A 17292-nucleotide genomic window follows, 5' to 3' on the forward strand; every position below is an offset into this window, starting at 1 on the left:
ACAAAGGTGTCAGAACAAGGTTTTTTGCCTGGAGGGTGGTGAATGAGTGGAATTCATTGCCTGACTTTGTTGTGAGCTCTTCATCTGTAAATGAATTCAAGAAGAGATATGACAGATATTGTTTTGCTAGTTTGGGTCTCCCGCGATGAGTCTACTGACTCCATGGAGATACCCGTAATAATAATAATTCTTTCTCATTATATCAAGCAAAAATTACCAGTAATTTAAGACTTGAGATACGTAATGAACAATCCTTGATAAATTACTAATGACAAGTGAAAGGTGTGTGCAATTATAGGCGAGTAGAGAAAAAGCCACTATTAAGAAGTGCATATGATTGGTGCGGTATTAACAAAAGATCGCACTACCCAAACAAAACAAGCTGACAACTGAATTGAAATGCTAATTCTCTTAAACCGATTTCCATAACATCTGAAATGCATTCACTATATATTTCTTAGTTTTAACACGTTCATGACGGGGGGGGGGGGGGGGGGTAGTGTCAAGCAAAACTATATGTTGCACCTGCTGTATATAGCTGTTTCTGGTGGAGGGAAGATGTGATTCATTAGTTAGTGTTTATATTCCCAGTTGTCTGTAATTGCACTGTTTGTTGAGAAATATATTACAAAGTCTGCAAATGATGTCTGTGAACCTTATCCAGTGATATGATAAAACTACAGTAAAACCCTGTTTTTACATTCCTGCCATTTACGTCATTTTCTGTTGGTCCCGTCTTAAGGCCTATTCTTACAATATCCCAGATGGCGTTGCTTTCGGCTGTAGTTTCGTTTCCGTCATTGCGGTGACTTGCACTCTTACAGCAGTAATGTAGTGATGAGTGATACTGTGATTTTTCAATCACAATACAAATTGATATTGCAGAATTTCTGCTACGTAATTTAGCGTGTGAAAGTTGCTTTCAAGTTGCGGTGGTGGATGATCCATGTTAGTAACATGGAGAAAAAAGACAGAAAATGTATTTCGGTAGAAGAAAAGATGGCAATTCTGCGACGTGTAGATTGGCACCGGAACACATGTGCATTTAGCAAAAGATCTTGGACCCTCCATGTCCACTTTGAGCACGATAGTAAAAAACAGGTCAAGCATTGAACTCAGTGCAAAAAAACATGGCGCTATGTCAAAAAATAACAAAAAAAACAAAAAGCAAAAACAATCGACAATTGCAGATTTTTTTAAATAAATGAATGTATGTAATTGTAAATTCATTTATTTTCAGTTATTAAATTTTGTAATCAAGTATGTAGACTCACATACTAGCAGTAAGTCATCTGTTAGCCTTTTTAAATTTTTTTTACATTTCCTGCTATTTACACTTTTTTCCATCATTCCCCTGAAAAGTGTAAAAAAGGGGTTTTACTGTGATAGGTTTTCATGTTTCTGCAGTGTAATGGCTGTTGGGGATAGCGTATTGTTTACTGCAGGGAGCGAATTATTGCTCAAATGTGAAATTCGGGGCAATAGAGACTCGCAATTTGAGTAGGAGAATTCATGCATAATATAATTTAATATATATATATATATTTGTATATAGACTATAAAAGTTTATGAAATTCACATCGTATAATACTTTATGGGTTGTTTCCTTAGGTATCTAATAAGTGGGTTCTAAAATGTTTAGTTTTAGTATGTATGACTATAATTTTTTATTAATAAAATATAATAAGCACATATTTAACTGTCAATGGGAAATGGCACCTTTTTTATTTGGTAAACTAAACGCTGTATTTTTGTAAAATATCTTGTTGCCGTAATACTGCTGAACGAGCGCCCTTATTAAGCAGCACCGTGTCTCTATGCTACATCCTGTTGACGGTACTGGGCAAAGCACAGCGTAAGAATGAATTCACTGTCTTTCTTAAACTAACAATTTCCACTAAAAATATAATAAACAATCGAGAATGTTTATAAAAGTTTTGCTTACTCTGTGAAATAAAATCTGTGGTAATATTGATAACGTTATAATTCAAGAATAAGAAAATTTATATATATATTTTTTATTATTTCCCGTGGTGAAAATGCGCTCCTATTGTCAAGCGCACAATCTGCACAACCGCATGGCTCGGCCCTGATTATTACTACATGGTCTGACTCCAAGATTCCATGGAGTCAGACCCATCTGGGAGGTCCTTTATCATACACACAGCTCATCATACCATGCTTTAAACACACTTAATTCTCTGCAGACTCCAGACTCTCAGGCAAGGTATTCCAATCATTCACAACTCTGCATGAAAAAAACCAGCTTCTCACTCCCCTACTCACACCCTCTATATACAGTTTCCAGGGATGACCTCTGGTTCTCCCACTATTTGCTGTAGAACCTCTCCAGCATTGATCCTATAACAATCCCTTACTAACTTGTCTCTACAAGTTAGTAACCTTGACATTGTAGAGGTCAGAAACTACCTTAGTCAGTCACCTCTGGACCCTTTCCAACATCTCTTCATTCTTCTGAAACCAGGTGACCAGATCTGGGCACAATAGTCCATGTGTGTGGCCTAATCAAAGCCTTATATATACAATGGAACAAGAATCTCCCTAATTCTACAAGTCAGTGTCCTCCACATCATTCCTAAGTCTTTGTGTTGTCGTCACAGTTTTGGCTTGTTCCCTAAATTTCAGATCCTTATCCACTATCACCCCCAGATCTCTTATTTCCTCCACCTCCGACAATATATCCTCACCAAGCATAAATTCTGGATCCCATCTTTGTTTTCCAAATTTTAAAACCTTACATTTTGCAACATTGAACTCACATTCCCATGCTCAATCACTCAATTTATTCAACTATTCTTGTAAGGCCACAACATCTTCTCTACTCTTCTGGTATCACCTCTGGGTCTGGCTCCTACTGATGATGAGACTTCAATAAAGGTTGAAACCAGTTTGGATAGTGGCCCTTCCCATAGCATTATACATGTCTATAAGGATATGTGCTTTGCATTATGGGATACTAAGCCAAGTGGTGTGAAGTCATTAGCTTCTATATACGAGTTGCCCTAGTCCTGATTATATTTCAGGTGCAAACTTTGTTTGCTTGCACTTGGATAAAGGATTAAACCAAGAATATAATTTTTTGGCATCTTTAATTTATAGTATAAGCAAGTGGAAAAACTTCCAACAACTAGAGAGAGAGAGAGAACTAGGGATCACTTGTGGAAGTTGTGCAAGAGGACGGATAGTAAGGATGTACAGACTAGATTTTTTCTAGATTTTTTTTGCATGGAAAGTGGTGAGTGAGTGTAATGGATTGGCAGAATTAGTTGTGAGTGCCCTGAATGAGTAAATGAGTCAAGGAGAGGTATTATAGATTTTATTTACATAAAAGTGGGGATCTCCCATGAGGAATTTCCAGACTCCATGGAAATAACTGTATAATAATAAAACAATCTTACTTCACCTCCCCTTATCTTTGGTAATACACTGATTTCTAGACAAGATTAGATCTTTTGGGGCTGATATTTACCTCTAAACTTTCATGGCCTCTTCAGCTTCTAAAATTTTAGTATCCTTCTCTACTCAGTATATACAGGAAATACTCTGCTTGGAAAGAAATCAATGGAAACTGCCATGGGCAAGGTGCATCATGCCATGTAATGAGTGCTTGTATCAAATAAATTGGAAGAATATGATGCTCCCAAGTTGGTACAACTGTATCTAGTTGAAATGGTTACGAGAAGGGAACTGACAGAGTTTGAAAGAGATGTTATGATAGGATGCCATGTTACCGGCCTACCTGTTCATCAAATTGTTGAAGAACTGGGACATCCTAAGTCAACAATCAGTGATACCATACTGAGATGGAAGTGCAGGGAGTCAATTGTAAGTGCTACCCACAGTGGATGACCCACCTCATTCACTGAACGTGACCGTAGGATTCTTTTGTCATGCTATATTATCCTTCATTGGGTTCTGTGAAGGATAATATGTAAAAACCCCCATTTGTCAGCCAACATTTTAAATGCAGAGTTCCAGGCATTGACTAGAACATAAATCTGCAAAAAAAACTATTCAGAACCGAGGCTCACAACATGGATTTCCATGGTAGGACCGTGGAAATCCATGTTGTGAGCCTATATGAGATCCAATATGCAAGTTGGACATGGCAGCTTGGAAAGCTGTGTTATGGAGCGACGAGTCACGCTACACCCCTCTACCAAGTAGATGGAGGTGTGCGGATGTGGTGGTGGATGCAGAGTGAACATCTCTTACCAGAGTGTGTAAACCCACCTATGAAATTTTGAGGTGGCGGTGTGATGATCCAATTTTTCCTGGTTTGGCCTCGGACCTCTGTTTGTGGTGCCACAAACATTGAACTCTGAGAGTTATCTGAACATTCTGGACAATGCATTGCTTCCTGCTTTGTGGCGTTTCTACAGAACTGACTATTGTCTCTTTCATCAAGACAATGCTAAGGTTGCAATGTTAAGGTTGCTGCAATAACTGCATGGGTTATTGACATGAACATCACCACAACACTTGACTGGCTTTCACAGAGCTCTGATCTCATCCCTATTGAACATCTGTGGGATGAAATGGAGCATTGGGTGAGTCAAGGGACATCTGCCCCACAACAGTCCAGTTCCTCATTACGTGCTTACAGGAAGAATGTTCGAAAATTCCCATTGAAAATTGTTCGAAAATTGTATGCTTGTGGAAAGTATGCCCCTTAGGATTGCTGCAGTCATCACAGCGAAAGGAAGTCCTACATCTTATTAAGGTTGGTTGGTGCCATGGTTTGTTCCTCACACTATTGTGTCGATTGACTTCTTTCCAAACAATGTATGTCTACTTCCACAATTATGGTCAGTCAGGTCTAGCGAACTGTGCCTTGGCTACCTTGCACAGGATCAGATAAAAAAACTACTACACTTCATCACAGCAAATAAAAACTTGAAAGACTTTATTAGAATCAGTGGCAGATTTAAAAATAGAATGCAGAAAGTAAAAAGAAAGGAATAATATAAACAAAACCAAAACAAAAAAATGTCAAATAAATACATCACTAAAAAGCTAGTTCAAATGAAACACCAGGAAATTGATATAGTAACCTCCTATGTTTACCTAGGACAAAAGATCACAGTAGAGGAAGACTGCAAAGAAGAAATTAGATGTAGAATTCAACTTGGTTGGATAGCCTTTGGAAAACACTGTAAAGGACTCAATGGAAACATGTTTCCTTGCTAATGTTGATTCATTAGCAAGGTGTTGATGTCATTTTCAATGTCTAAGAAAATCGAATCGCCCTCCACATGTAAAATCGAATCATCCGCTGCATGTGAAATTAGGTCAGTTATCCGTTTTTTGAATGCTAGGAACATTAAAGCAGCTGAAATTCATCGAAAAATTATTGAAGTTTATGGAGAACATACGATGTGTGATTCGTAAAACAACACCTTCTTGCCATCTTCAGCTGGGAACAATTAGATCATACTCCATATAGTCCTGACCTTGTGTTAAATGACTTTCACCTGTTCAAACATCTGAAATCCTTCCTTGGTGGCCAGCGGTTTCAAGACAATGATGACGACGAGATCAAAGAAGCAGTCAACACGTGGTTTGCATCAAAGGCGGCAACCTTCTACAAAGAAGGTATACAACTCTTGGTGCCCTGTTATGATAAGTGCCTGAACAATGGCAGAAATTATGTAGAAAAGTAGTGAAAGATGTCTACTTTAATTTCCAGTAAAGTTTTTTTTGTAAGTATATTTTTGATTCTCTGATAGCCCATTGGAACTTACTTTCTGGATGTCCCTCGTAGTTCCTTATTTTCATAATTAATATATCATAACCACATCTTATTCACATCTTCTTTAACTGGCATTGCTGAAGTTAAAGGCTCATAAGAGATTGAAGACTGCTTTTTCAGGAATCTCTGAATGGAAACCTGAGTTTTCAACTTCTGATTGTAATCTCTTTCTGCTATCTTTACTTTGAAAAGATCATGAAATTCTGCACCAATGTGATCTTCAGCTATAGCCAATCATTTTGCGATTGCGGAATGCAAGCTGGGAAGGGTTATTAGTAATAGTGCAGATGTGGTAGCCCTACAAGAGGATTTGAATAAGCTAGATAGATGGGCAAATGAATGGGGTGTCAATTTAATGCAGCAAAATGTAAGGTCTTGAGGTTTGGGACACTTCAATGGGATGCTGCATACTCTATGGGAGGAGTTACACTGGAGGAAGTAGGGGAGAGAAGAGATCTGGGGTTGATGATTGATAGAAACCTGAAATTTAGGGGACATATTGCAAAGGTAGTGAAGGTAACACAGAGGATTGCTGCAATAATGAGAAGGACACTGACCTGCAGAGATAAAAGGTTATCATTCCGTTGTATAAGACCCTGATCAGACCACACTTAGACTATTGTTCTCAGATCTGGTCGCCAGGATATGAAGGGGATAAATTAACTGTGGAAAGGGTACAAAGGCGAATAACAAAGATGGTGTCAGGACTATATAATGTTAGTTATGAGGATCGGCTAAGGGAGTGTGGACCACAGAGTTTGGTGGATAGAAGAAGGAGAGGTGATATGATTGAGACTTTTGAGAGGTGGTTACAGGGTTGACACTTGGGAGTTCTTTCGCTTGGTTGAACAGCAGGAAGGAGTGATGACAAGAGGCCATCCCTGGAAGGTACAAAAAGAAACTGTGAGAAAGAGAGTGAGGAGTGGTTTCTTTGCATGGAGGGTGGTTGAACCATGGAATGTATTGCCTGATAGAGTGGTGAGAGCGAGAACGGTCAATGCATTTAAGGAATGGTATGATAGACTTTATGTTTCCTAGGAGGGATCTCCCTCAGTGAGTCTTGATAGACTGTGTTTCTTAGAAAGGACCTCCCATGATGAGTCTGAATGCAGGCCTGAATAATAATAATAATAGCGACTCTTAATAGCTGTTGAACCACCCACAACTTGCAGTAAAAGGTGCTGTTTGTTTTTTATCTTTCGTCAGATCTTCATACAAATTTTTTTGCCTTCTCTCATGCAACTTCCCCAGACAAAGGCATGTTCTGCCTGTTTTTGATGCTCGATCCACATAGCCAGTAGCCTTTCCATTTTCTCAGTTGCATGAGATAGAGATTTTACTACTCATCATGCTGATATTCATGAATGATTGAGCACTCTCTTATGAATTGTACGAGCATTATCACAAATAGTTCTTACTGTAGAATCACTGTACCGTAACCCTTTGAATGTCAATGCTTTAGAATGTAGCTCTATCAAAATGATCAGAATTCCAACTTTACCTCCAAAGAATGGGATTTCCTAGGCCTTTTGTTCACTTTGTCTTTATTCACATTATCTTTTCACTCTAAAGTTTCCTTTGTTTTTCTCTTGCCAGACATCTTGCTCAAAGAGCACACAAGTTATTTACAGATAACACAATACCACCCAGACCAATAAGGCAGTGCAGACACTGCGTTATTGGTTTGGGTGGTATTGTCTTTATGTTCACTGAGAGAACAGTTGAAACTGCCATGACCTTGAATAAAAAACAGTGATGGTCCTTATGTACCAAAATTAAATGGCATATATGCAAAAACATGAATAATGAAAGCGGTATCCGGAGAGCTCATTGAAAAGGCAATTGATCGAACGACAATTCGTCGAAAAAAACAGTTCACCGAAAATTTTAAATTTTCGAAAATGTTATGAGAAAATTGATCCATTTAGAACAAACACTGAACCATGCAGAGTGAGAAAGCAATGCTACTTTAATAGGGAAAAATTATAGAACAATATGGTTTCTTATAGTCTTTCTTGTCTGATAACTGTTTTGTGTCTGTTCATGGGACTGATTTGCCTGTTTCCGGGAGGAACACCCCAGTCATCTCTGTATATTATGCCTGCTAACTTACCTTTAGCTGAACAGGACTGATAAAAATTATGCATGTTGTAAATGGGATTCCAACCACTCAGGTCTTTCTAACTAAATGGCTTCGTTTATACCGACTGAATTATGCAGGCTCCATTATTATTATTGTTGCTAGTAGTAATATGCTACTTTAATACAGCAATTATTATGGAATGAATTTTACTCAGATTTGCTATTGAAACTTTTACAAGAAAATGTCGAACCGTTTCAGTTTTCAGTTCAGCTATATTCTGGGCAGCAAAGAAATAACGTGTCCAAATTATGTACTGTATTACAAAATCTCTCTGACTTAGTGGAATTAGTTGAAGTTGCCAGTACAAGAAGCTATCTGCATGGTTTAGTTTTTGTTCTAAATGGATTACTTTTATCATAACATTATCGAAAATTTAAAATTTTCAGTGAATTGTTTTTTCGATGAATTGTCTTTGATGAATTGCTTTTTCGATGAATTTTCATGTAACCACGAAAGCATGTATAGCAAGAGTTACTTGTATTGCTCTCTCTAAAAAACGTTTTATGTGGTTCTACAAGCTACAGAAACTATGGACATTATAAGCCATGACAGAAGACATTACAAGAAACCTCAATTCATGAGTGTTTATCCACAGTTAGATCACAAATTAATAACCTGATGAAGAAGCCCAAGTGTCATGCAATTTTAAATTGCATAGTATATATAAAGTATATATATTTCGTAGTATATAAAAGAGTTAAGGTTTTTTTTTTTGTTTGTTTGTTTTTGTATAAAATTTAATTACTTGTTTGAGATTTTTAATTTCATGTGTGGCATAGCAAAAAGATCTCTAGAAACACATAGATATGTTATTAAATGCAATTAATAAATACATGGATAAAGTATTATTAAATTTTATGTGTCTCCAGAGATCTATTATTTATTAATATATGTATATTAGTTTATAAGTATATGCTATATGTACCTATGTACAGAATTTGTTACTTTTCTTATTTTAAGATATATTAATTAATAAGAGAAAAAAAAGAGGGTTCTATAAAATTTTTAAAAAGGTCACTAGGGTTCCACAAACTGGAAACCACTGCACTTAACTTATTCAGGGGTTGGTTATAATTGAAGGTTTGTCCATTTGGGTGATTAATCTTATCAACATAGTCTACTACAATTATGTTCATTCACATGCTTTCTCTACCTTACGGGAATAAAAAATCCTGCTATTACCTCTGAGCTGGATTTACTCACTCTCAATCCAGTCCTTATTTTCCAGATTAATGTAGAAGGGATTTATTCAAAATACAGGGGAGTATAATTTTTTTTTTTTCTTCACAAAGAGAGTGGTGGGTGAGTAAATGTAGGCCAGTGCTGAAGGATGTTGTAAGTGCAGAGAGTTTGAATGAGTTAAGGTACAACATCAGATATGTTACTAGTTGAGCGAGAACCTCCATGATGAATCTTCTCTCTCTCTCTCTCTCTCTCTCTCTCTCTCTCTCTCTCTATGCAGGTCTGTTATTACAATTCTGTTTTCAATGGAGTAATATTTTAGTTTTTAATGAATAAAATTATTGATTTTTTGTTTCAAAAGATATATATTTATCTCAGCTCTCATCTTCTCCTTACATGTAGGGGCAGAAAATATCATTTCATAGCCAAGTAACTTGGATTCATAGAAACCAAAGTAATGCTGTGTAAATCTTACCTACATAGTTTGCTACATCTCTCATTTATATGTGTTTCTGTCTGGATGCATATTTTTCAGGACAAAAGAATCCTGTTATCTCCAGATAAGTCTGGTTAGTTCATCTTTTAAGGCTGAAAGTCATTAAAAAAAAAATCCACACAACCTAGATGGGCTTCATTTCTAAGTCTTTCCAACCAAAGGCCTCATCAGTACCTGATTGAATTATTGAGGACCACGGATAGACATGCATTTCCATTATTTTTAAGTAGAGTAAAAGATTTTGCCTATTTGTTTTCAGTAACATGAGGCCTACAGTCTCATAACAGTGTTAACTTCAAAAACATTCATTTCAGAAACCTGTACAAAAATGTGTTGACATATTTACATATGCACATTTCGTGTACATATTATTTGTATTCTTTTAGTAAGTCCGCTATTTCACAATTATAGCTGTTATTAAAGTCTTCAATAGTTTGAAGTTTATTCAAGAGAGTGGATGGTTATTGGCCCACTATTTGATACGTACACAAATAATTTTTCAAACAGTAGAGAGAGTACACTTCAGTTTTTTTTATTTTTATTTTCTTCAGTTACCTTTCCCTATGGAGCCAAGAGGGGGGGGGAGACACAAATTTTAGCACTAGCTGTTAAGTTTGTTAGTATATAGCTGTTCAGAATGTTTTAATTGCTTATCTGCTTTGCTATGCGTTAGTCAACTTAAGCTTATAAAGCACATGTTACACAGGATGTTGATGCAAAATGTTGAGCTGTAACTTAAATTAAAATTAGAATTAATTTAAAACAATGCACTACCCATGAACATTTTTATTCTGAAAGATAGTCATAGCATATTAGTCCTTAAATGTTCACTAGTCTAGAATAGTCCCTCTCCTTTTGGCATGTCTTACATATACTGATGCATAAGGCAGGCATCTGATAGATGTAGAAAAAGGTGATATAAGGCATGTACTCTTGCTTGTCCTCCTGAACTGTTTGAAAATGCCTCATAATAATCCAAATTTCTGTTGTTTGTTTAATTGAACTACTACATTTTAATGTTGTGCCAAATGAGAAAACACTATTAAGGAGGTGAGTACGGCTTCACCTCCTGAACAGCATTCTTCTCTTATTTTCACATACCACAAGCACCACATTGAAATTAGACATCTTGAATATCAGAATAATGTCATATCTCAATTATACCAGTTATATCTGAATTCTTATTGCTCACAGTTTGCTTGAATCATTATATTTGATAATTATACTCCAAACATTGCAAATTTATTATTAATTTTATGAAAATTTAATTTCTTCATAGCTGTTAGGCCTCAACAAGCTGCAAGTCCTCATAAAAAGGTGTCAATATCTAATAATACACCTTCCACAGCATCAACAAGTGGGAGTTCTTCACAACAGTCAACACTCAAATCACGCCCAGGTGTATGTATTATCACTCCTAGAGCTCCTGATGCTACGACAAAGTCAGGAAAGGAAGAAGAATTAGCTGTAAGTTTTTATATTGATCAAAATCATGAGAGAATATCAAACACTTTCCACAGTGAAATAAACTTCAATAATAAATATTAAAGAATCAGTTTGCATGCTGTTCTTAGGAATAATGCACCAGCAGTTTAAATTGTTACAAAGAAAAACCCAAACGGGCATCAGTAACATAATGAACATAATATTAACCTAACTTGTATAAATGGGTGTTAGCATGTCAATTGACTTCTGGAACAGCACCATGTAATTGTATCTTCAGTTATCTAACCCTTCAATGATCCAACAGGCAAACTGCATTCCTGTCATGGTTGGATAATTAAGATATTACTAATTATTGCAGATGAATTAAATCCAACGAGAATAGAAATCTTCAATGGTGGTGATAGTATGGGTAATACTGGCAATGGGTTTGAGACTGTTTGGTATGAGATAGGTTAACAAGACAGAATATACAGTTAGTTGCTGCTACAGACCAAGATCTGAAGAGGACCATCAACTGCATAGGTGATAAATCTTATGGATACAAGGAACACTATTATTATGGGTAATTTCAATGATGGGGATATAATTTGGAAGGAGAAAGCAAGAAGGGAAAGATCATTTATAGAATTACTAAGGGATATAACCATCTTAAGCAGCATGTAGAAGGAAAGGACTTGCAATACAAGAACAATGGATCTAGTAAGAGTGTTCAAGAATTCGTCTATAAATTAAATGACCATTATAGCTCCAAATGGTGAGGGCAATCATGTGGTTTGACTTGGGAGGTGATAATGCATGTAAGAGCCTTGACTAAGATGAGACATAGAAATATGAGATATGAAATTATAATAAACTGAGAAGGCAGCTTGAAAAAAAAAAAAAACTGCATGATAAAGAAATCAGCAGTGCATAAGAAGTTGCTAAAGCATGTCTGAAGGAAGCTATATCTGACTGCATACCAAGAGTCAGGAGAATAAATCACATGAAAGTTAAATGGATGAACAAGACTTTAATGTGTGAGTTACATAAGAGAGAATGTTTTGGATCCTGTATTTTGTGAAGAGTAACAATTGCAATAAAAAGAGGAACATGAGGGTGTGATTGCCATAGTGAGGAGAGGGGAAATTCAATTATGAAGGAAGTTGGCCAAGGGAAATCACAGAGAATTTATAACTATGCATCAAGTGAAATGAGAATGACTTTAGTGAATGAGGATGGTAAGACAGTATCAGATACATTAGAAATAGCATGATAATTCCATTATAGAAGGATGGAGTGAGGACTGATGCAATGAATTATAGACTAATGAGTATTATCTCTAGTATGGTTATCAAGGTTTTGAGGAGACTCATTAGATATTACATCTGAAGATGGGAAGATAGAACTGTGATCATTTATAGAAGACAGAATACTTTTGTTAATGATGACTATTAAATTATTTAAGGAATTTACAGTGTATATTGGAATATAAATTAAAAGAAACTTTAATAAATACTTCCTATATTTTGGCAATGTCACATTGCCATCTTCATGGGAACATACAAATATGGCACATGCACGCAGGCACTACAAAAAGCAAATGAGGCAGAAGATAAGAAACTATTGTTGTTCCTAAAGTCCTAATGGTGCTCCCTAGCAGGCTATATTGGATTGTCTTGGCTGTTGAGCTGATGTTCTCATGATGTAAGTCTCCCAAATTTGGGGCAGTCTCATGCACCCAAATTTGTTGAGGTTTGGAACGTTTTTTAGAGCTGAGGCTGATTCTATGAATAATTTTTCGTCCTTAAACTTGCTGCGGTGTATTACTTTGGCTTTCTTCCAACGTATTCTGTGGCGGGTATCTAGAGCATGGTCTGCAAGCCCAGAGTGGCTGTACTGGTGAAACCAGATGTAGTCTTTGTGTTCTGATATTTGCTGTCCTGCCTGTTTGGCCAAAGTAGGACAGTTTACAGCTGCAAGGGACCTGGTATACCCCAGGTAGGTCTAGGGGAAGTGGTTGGTTTTTGGTAGAGCAGATAAGGGATGCCAACTTTTTATATGGTCTGTAACAAGAAGTCAGGTCTCTCTCTTTTTTTTTTTTTTTATTAATTATTATTGTTATTATTATTATTATCAATGACACCTTCAAGGAGCCCAAAGCCTCATCGTAGGAGGACACCCACTATACAACACTCTGCCTTCACCACTAGACTTAACCTGCACTACCAATCACCCACATCAACGCCATCCACTGCTCACAACCACCACTACCACAGCTAGTATTAAATTGCTGTAAATTGCTTGTGTTCTGAAGGGCCGATTTGTCTGTATGCGGGATGAAAAACCAGAGTTTCCAGGAGAAAAACCCTGCTATCTCCATATGAGATTGGCTAACTCACCTTCGATTGAAAAAGTCCATATAAAGATTCCTCCCAGCATGACAAGAATTGAACTTAGGCCTTTTCTAATCAACGGGCGCAACGTACTGTTGTTCTTCCAATTGCGCTAGAGGTGCTTATGATGTCTGTTAATGATGCCTGTCATGCTTTAGCAATCTGTTGACATTCTACGATCAAGTAACAGCAGAGATGGATAAGGAGGATGGATATACCACGATACTTCTGAATTTTGCCAAGTTATTTCACAGGTAGTTTGATCTGTCATGCAATACTGCAGTCAAAAACAAAATACTTTATTATTAATGCTTCAAATGTATTTTTAAAATATAAATTCACTGACAAAATAACATACAAGAAGTTGAATCCTTGTGGCAATGCTTTATATTTGAAAAGAGTATGGTTTTAAAATATAAAGAAAAATCTGAATGGCATGTTAGGCACAGGAACTTAAAGAAGTCATGGAATAGAAGGCAGTTTATTGAGAGTTCCTAGAAAGTAAGACAGTATGTGCCCCGAAAGCATACAGAGAAAAATGTAAGAAAGAGAAAGTGTGTAAAAGTAGCCAACCAAAAGTCACGAGAATATTTAGTTAAAAATATAGAAAAATATCAGGAAGGTGACAAAATGTTTTGGAGGCTATTGAAAAAAGAGCTTAGAAATGTAGGGAAAAATACTGTCAAAAGGAATCAGAGATGATAAAGATGACTTGAAAACTGAAAATATTCTAGATGTCTGGAGTAATTACTTCAAAACACTGCAAAAATGAAACAAGAAGTGACAGAACAGTTGTAGAAAATATTCAAGAAGGAATATATATATATATATATATATATATATATATATATATATATATATATATAATTTGGAAAAAGCTTTCCTACACCTTTCCACATTTTAGATATCTAAAATGTGGAAAGGTGTTATAATCACAAATGCAGAATATGGAGGTATAAAAGTTTTCAATTGGCTACTGTCATGATCAAAAAGAATTGCAATTGTCAGAAAAGTGCTCTCACAAATCTATAAAAAAAAGTCGATAAAACTGAATATGAGAATTAGATGAATTTCCCTACTGATTGTTGTAGGCTAATACCTACAACAAGCATTCTTGAGAAGACCCTAAGAAAGACTGATAGGGAAACTTGGAAAACAAGCTTGTTTTGGTTTAAAAAGAGGTTGTAGGATCAGATTTTCACTTTAATACAGTTGAGAAAGCATGAAAGAAAAACAAGAACATGCATTTAAGTTTTGTAGATCTCAAAAAAGGCATGTGACAAGGTGTCAAGACAAAAGCCATTCAAAATGCTATATGATGTAATTGTGTATATTTGAGTTGAAAGTCAGCAGTTAGAATTGGAGGTACAGAAAGATTTTTTGATGTTAAATCATGTGTGAGACAAGGATGCACATTACCTCCATTGTTATTCTATCTTCTATATGGGTTACATTATGAAGAAAAGTGGCATTTGGCCTGATATAAAAATTGGAGATATTCAACCTAACATCAGATGATGTTGCATTCCTAAACAACAGTACAAGTCTGTAGGATTTACCACTGACTAAATTGAATAACTGCTGTAATAAATTTGTTATGAAAATCAGCAAAAAAAAAAAAAAGAACTGTGAACATTTACAGAAACATTAAAAACATTAGATGCATCCTCCTGAATGAAAAGCTATACAATAAATAAAACATATCAACGATTTAGACACAATTATAGTGAAGATGGCTAATTAAATATGGAAACTGATAACAAAATATCAAATGTCGGAAGTTAACCGAATAAATTCATATGGCATATTATTATTAGTAGTAGAACACCCTCCATGGAGTCTGCGGACTCATCATGGGTGGGTCATTCAAAGTGACAACAAATTTATCATACTGAATCTTAAAATCTTTTAACATTTCATTAACAACATATTCCATTAATGTATTCCATTCACTTCCAATTCTCCATGTAAAAAATCTATTCCTCACACCCTTCTTCATGTACTCTTACATAACTTACAGGCTTGGCCTCTGGTTCTTCCTCTCTTGTCTTCTAATGTTTTTATAATCCCCTCTGTATTAATCCGATAAAATCCACTCACTAACTTAAATGTCTCTATCATATCAGCTATTTTCCACCTATCCACTAAACTCTGCAATCCATATTCCTTCAGACACCTCTTCCCCTATCTCTTTCTAGCTGACATTACAGAGTCTTGATATTGTCCTTAATCATGTGTCTCTGAACCATCTCCAGTATTTCCATGTCACAATGAAAACCAAGTGACCAAATCTGAGTACAATGGTCCAAGTGTGGTCTGACCAGTGCTTTATATAATGATGCAACAACCTCCCTATCCTTGGTCTTTGCAACATCTGCAAATATGCTCTAAAGTTCAGTCTCAAATTTTCATCACTCCCAAATTTTGAATGTAGTACACAGCCTTATATCTCTGCACTCCAAAATGCAAACCTTTGCACTTATTAATACCAAAACTACAACCCTACTCCTTTGTCCAAGTCAAAAATCTATTCAAACCTTCCTGAAGGGAATTAACATCGGCAGTGCTACTTATAATTCTCCCCAACGTTGCATCATCAGCAAACAATTAAGATACCTAGTTAGTCCACATGATATGTCATTTACAAACAAGTTAAACAGCAGGGGGGGGGGGCCCAAGAACAGACCCATGGGTACCCACTAGTTACCCCTTTTTTTAAGATACTGCTCCATCATACACAACTTGCTGATATCATTCAGAGATTCAGTCACCAATTCATCTACCAATATGCTATTTATTCCCATTTTTCCATCTTATACACCAACTTATCATGTAGCAATCTATCTAACACACCCGTTACCTTATCATAAAATGCAAGTAAATCTAAAGCAAGACCTATCCTTTACAAATCCATGCTGGCCATCATAAAGAATACTTATATTAATCAACTTGTATTCTTCTATTCTATTCCTAACCAATCTCTATAATTGGAAACTTCTGTCTTAGAACCATGCTTGTGGAATGGAACTATATTGCCTTTTTTCCACTCCTTGGGAATCTTATCCACCATAACACTTTCATTAAATAACCAGGTCAAGGGCATAGCCAACTGTGGTGCACATTCCTTAAGAATACATGGTGATATGTCATCCATTCCCACAGCCTTATTAACATCTAACCAAATCCACATAACATCTAACCAAATCCATCTGACCTGATACACCTCTGATTCTTTCATTTCCAATTCTGATAATTCTTGTCTCCCTTTTATATATTGCACGGCATCATTTATGATATATGCTGATATAGCATTCATTCAATAATTCCACTATATCCAATGCAATGGTCACTCTGTTGCCATGACTATCCATGAGTGTCCACCTGCCATACTTATTTTTCCTCTTGCCTGCTATATAGAGGAAGAATTCCCTTGAATTAACCTTGGCCTGACTAGTCAGTCTCCTCTCATACTGCATCTTTTTCTTCTAACTAGTCTGCAGTTTATACTCTTCATGGACCTAATCACCACCAACTGTCTTGTACCTCCTCCTCCTTAACCTTTTCTTTTCCAGCACAGCTTTGCTTGATTTCACTGTTCATCCATTTTATTCCTACTCTATTTACTTGCCTAACCCTTGGAATGCAGTTATACTTTGCTTGTGTCAGATGCTGCCTTATGAATTTCCATGCACTGTCAAAATCTTTTTTGCACGGCTCACTCAACATATCGAAGCTAGTTGACTACAGAGCTTTCCATAATCACCCACTTTATAATTCCACACGTATCCATATTTTGACTGTAACTATTTCTTGTTTCACCACTTCCCAAACATGTACCTCATGATCACTCTCATCAACTGGTGGGAGTGTTAATACCTGA

At 36.2% G+C, this 17292-nt stretch overlaps 1 protein-coding gene across 5 annotated transcripts in view; it reads left to right on the forward strand.

Moving 5' to 3' along the window:
* Positions 1-17292, forward strand: part of fra (neogenin protein frazzled) — a 535028-nt gene that overhangs the window by 507482 nt on the left and 10254 nt on the right. For all 5 annotated transcript variants that reach the window (XM_090412604.1, XM_090412608.1, XM_090412609.1 and 2 more), the window contains one exon: positions 10874-11061. In XM_090412604.1, the coding sequence (XP_090268730.1) occupies positions 10874-11061 (188 nt within the window). The remainder of the gene's footprint in view (positions 1-10873; positions 11062-17292) is intronic.

Source organism: Typopeltis vanoorti, chromosome 23 (genome assembly GCF_054136105.1).
Source record: "Typopeltis vanoorti isolate ZY-2024b chromosome 23, IOZ_Tvanoo_1.0, whole genome shotgun sequence".
Taxonomy (NCBI): Eukaryota; Metazoa; Arthropoda; class Arachnida; order Uropygi; family Thelyphonidae; genus Typopeltis; species Typopeltis vanoorti.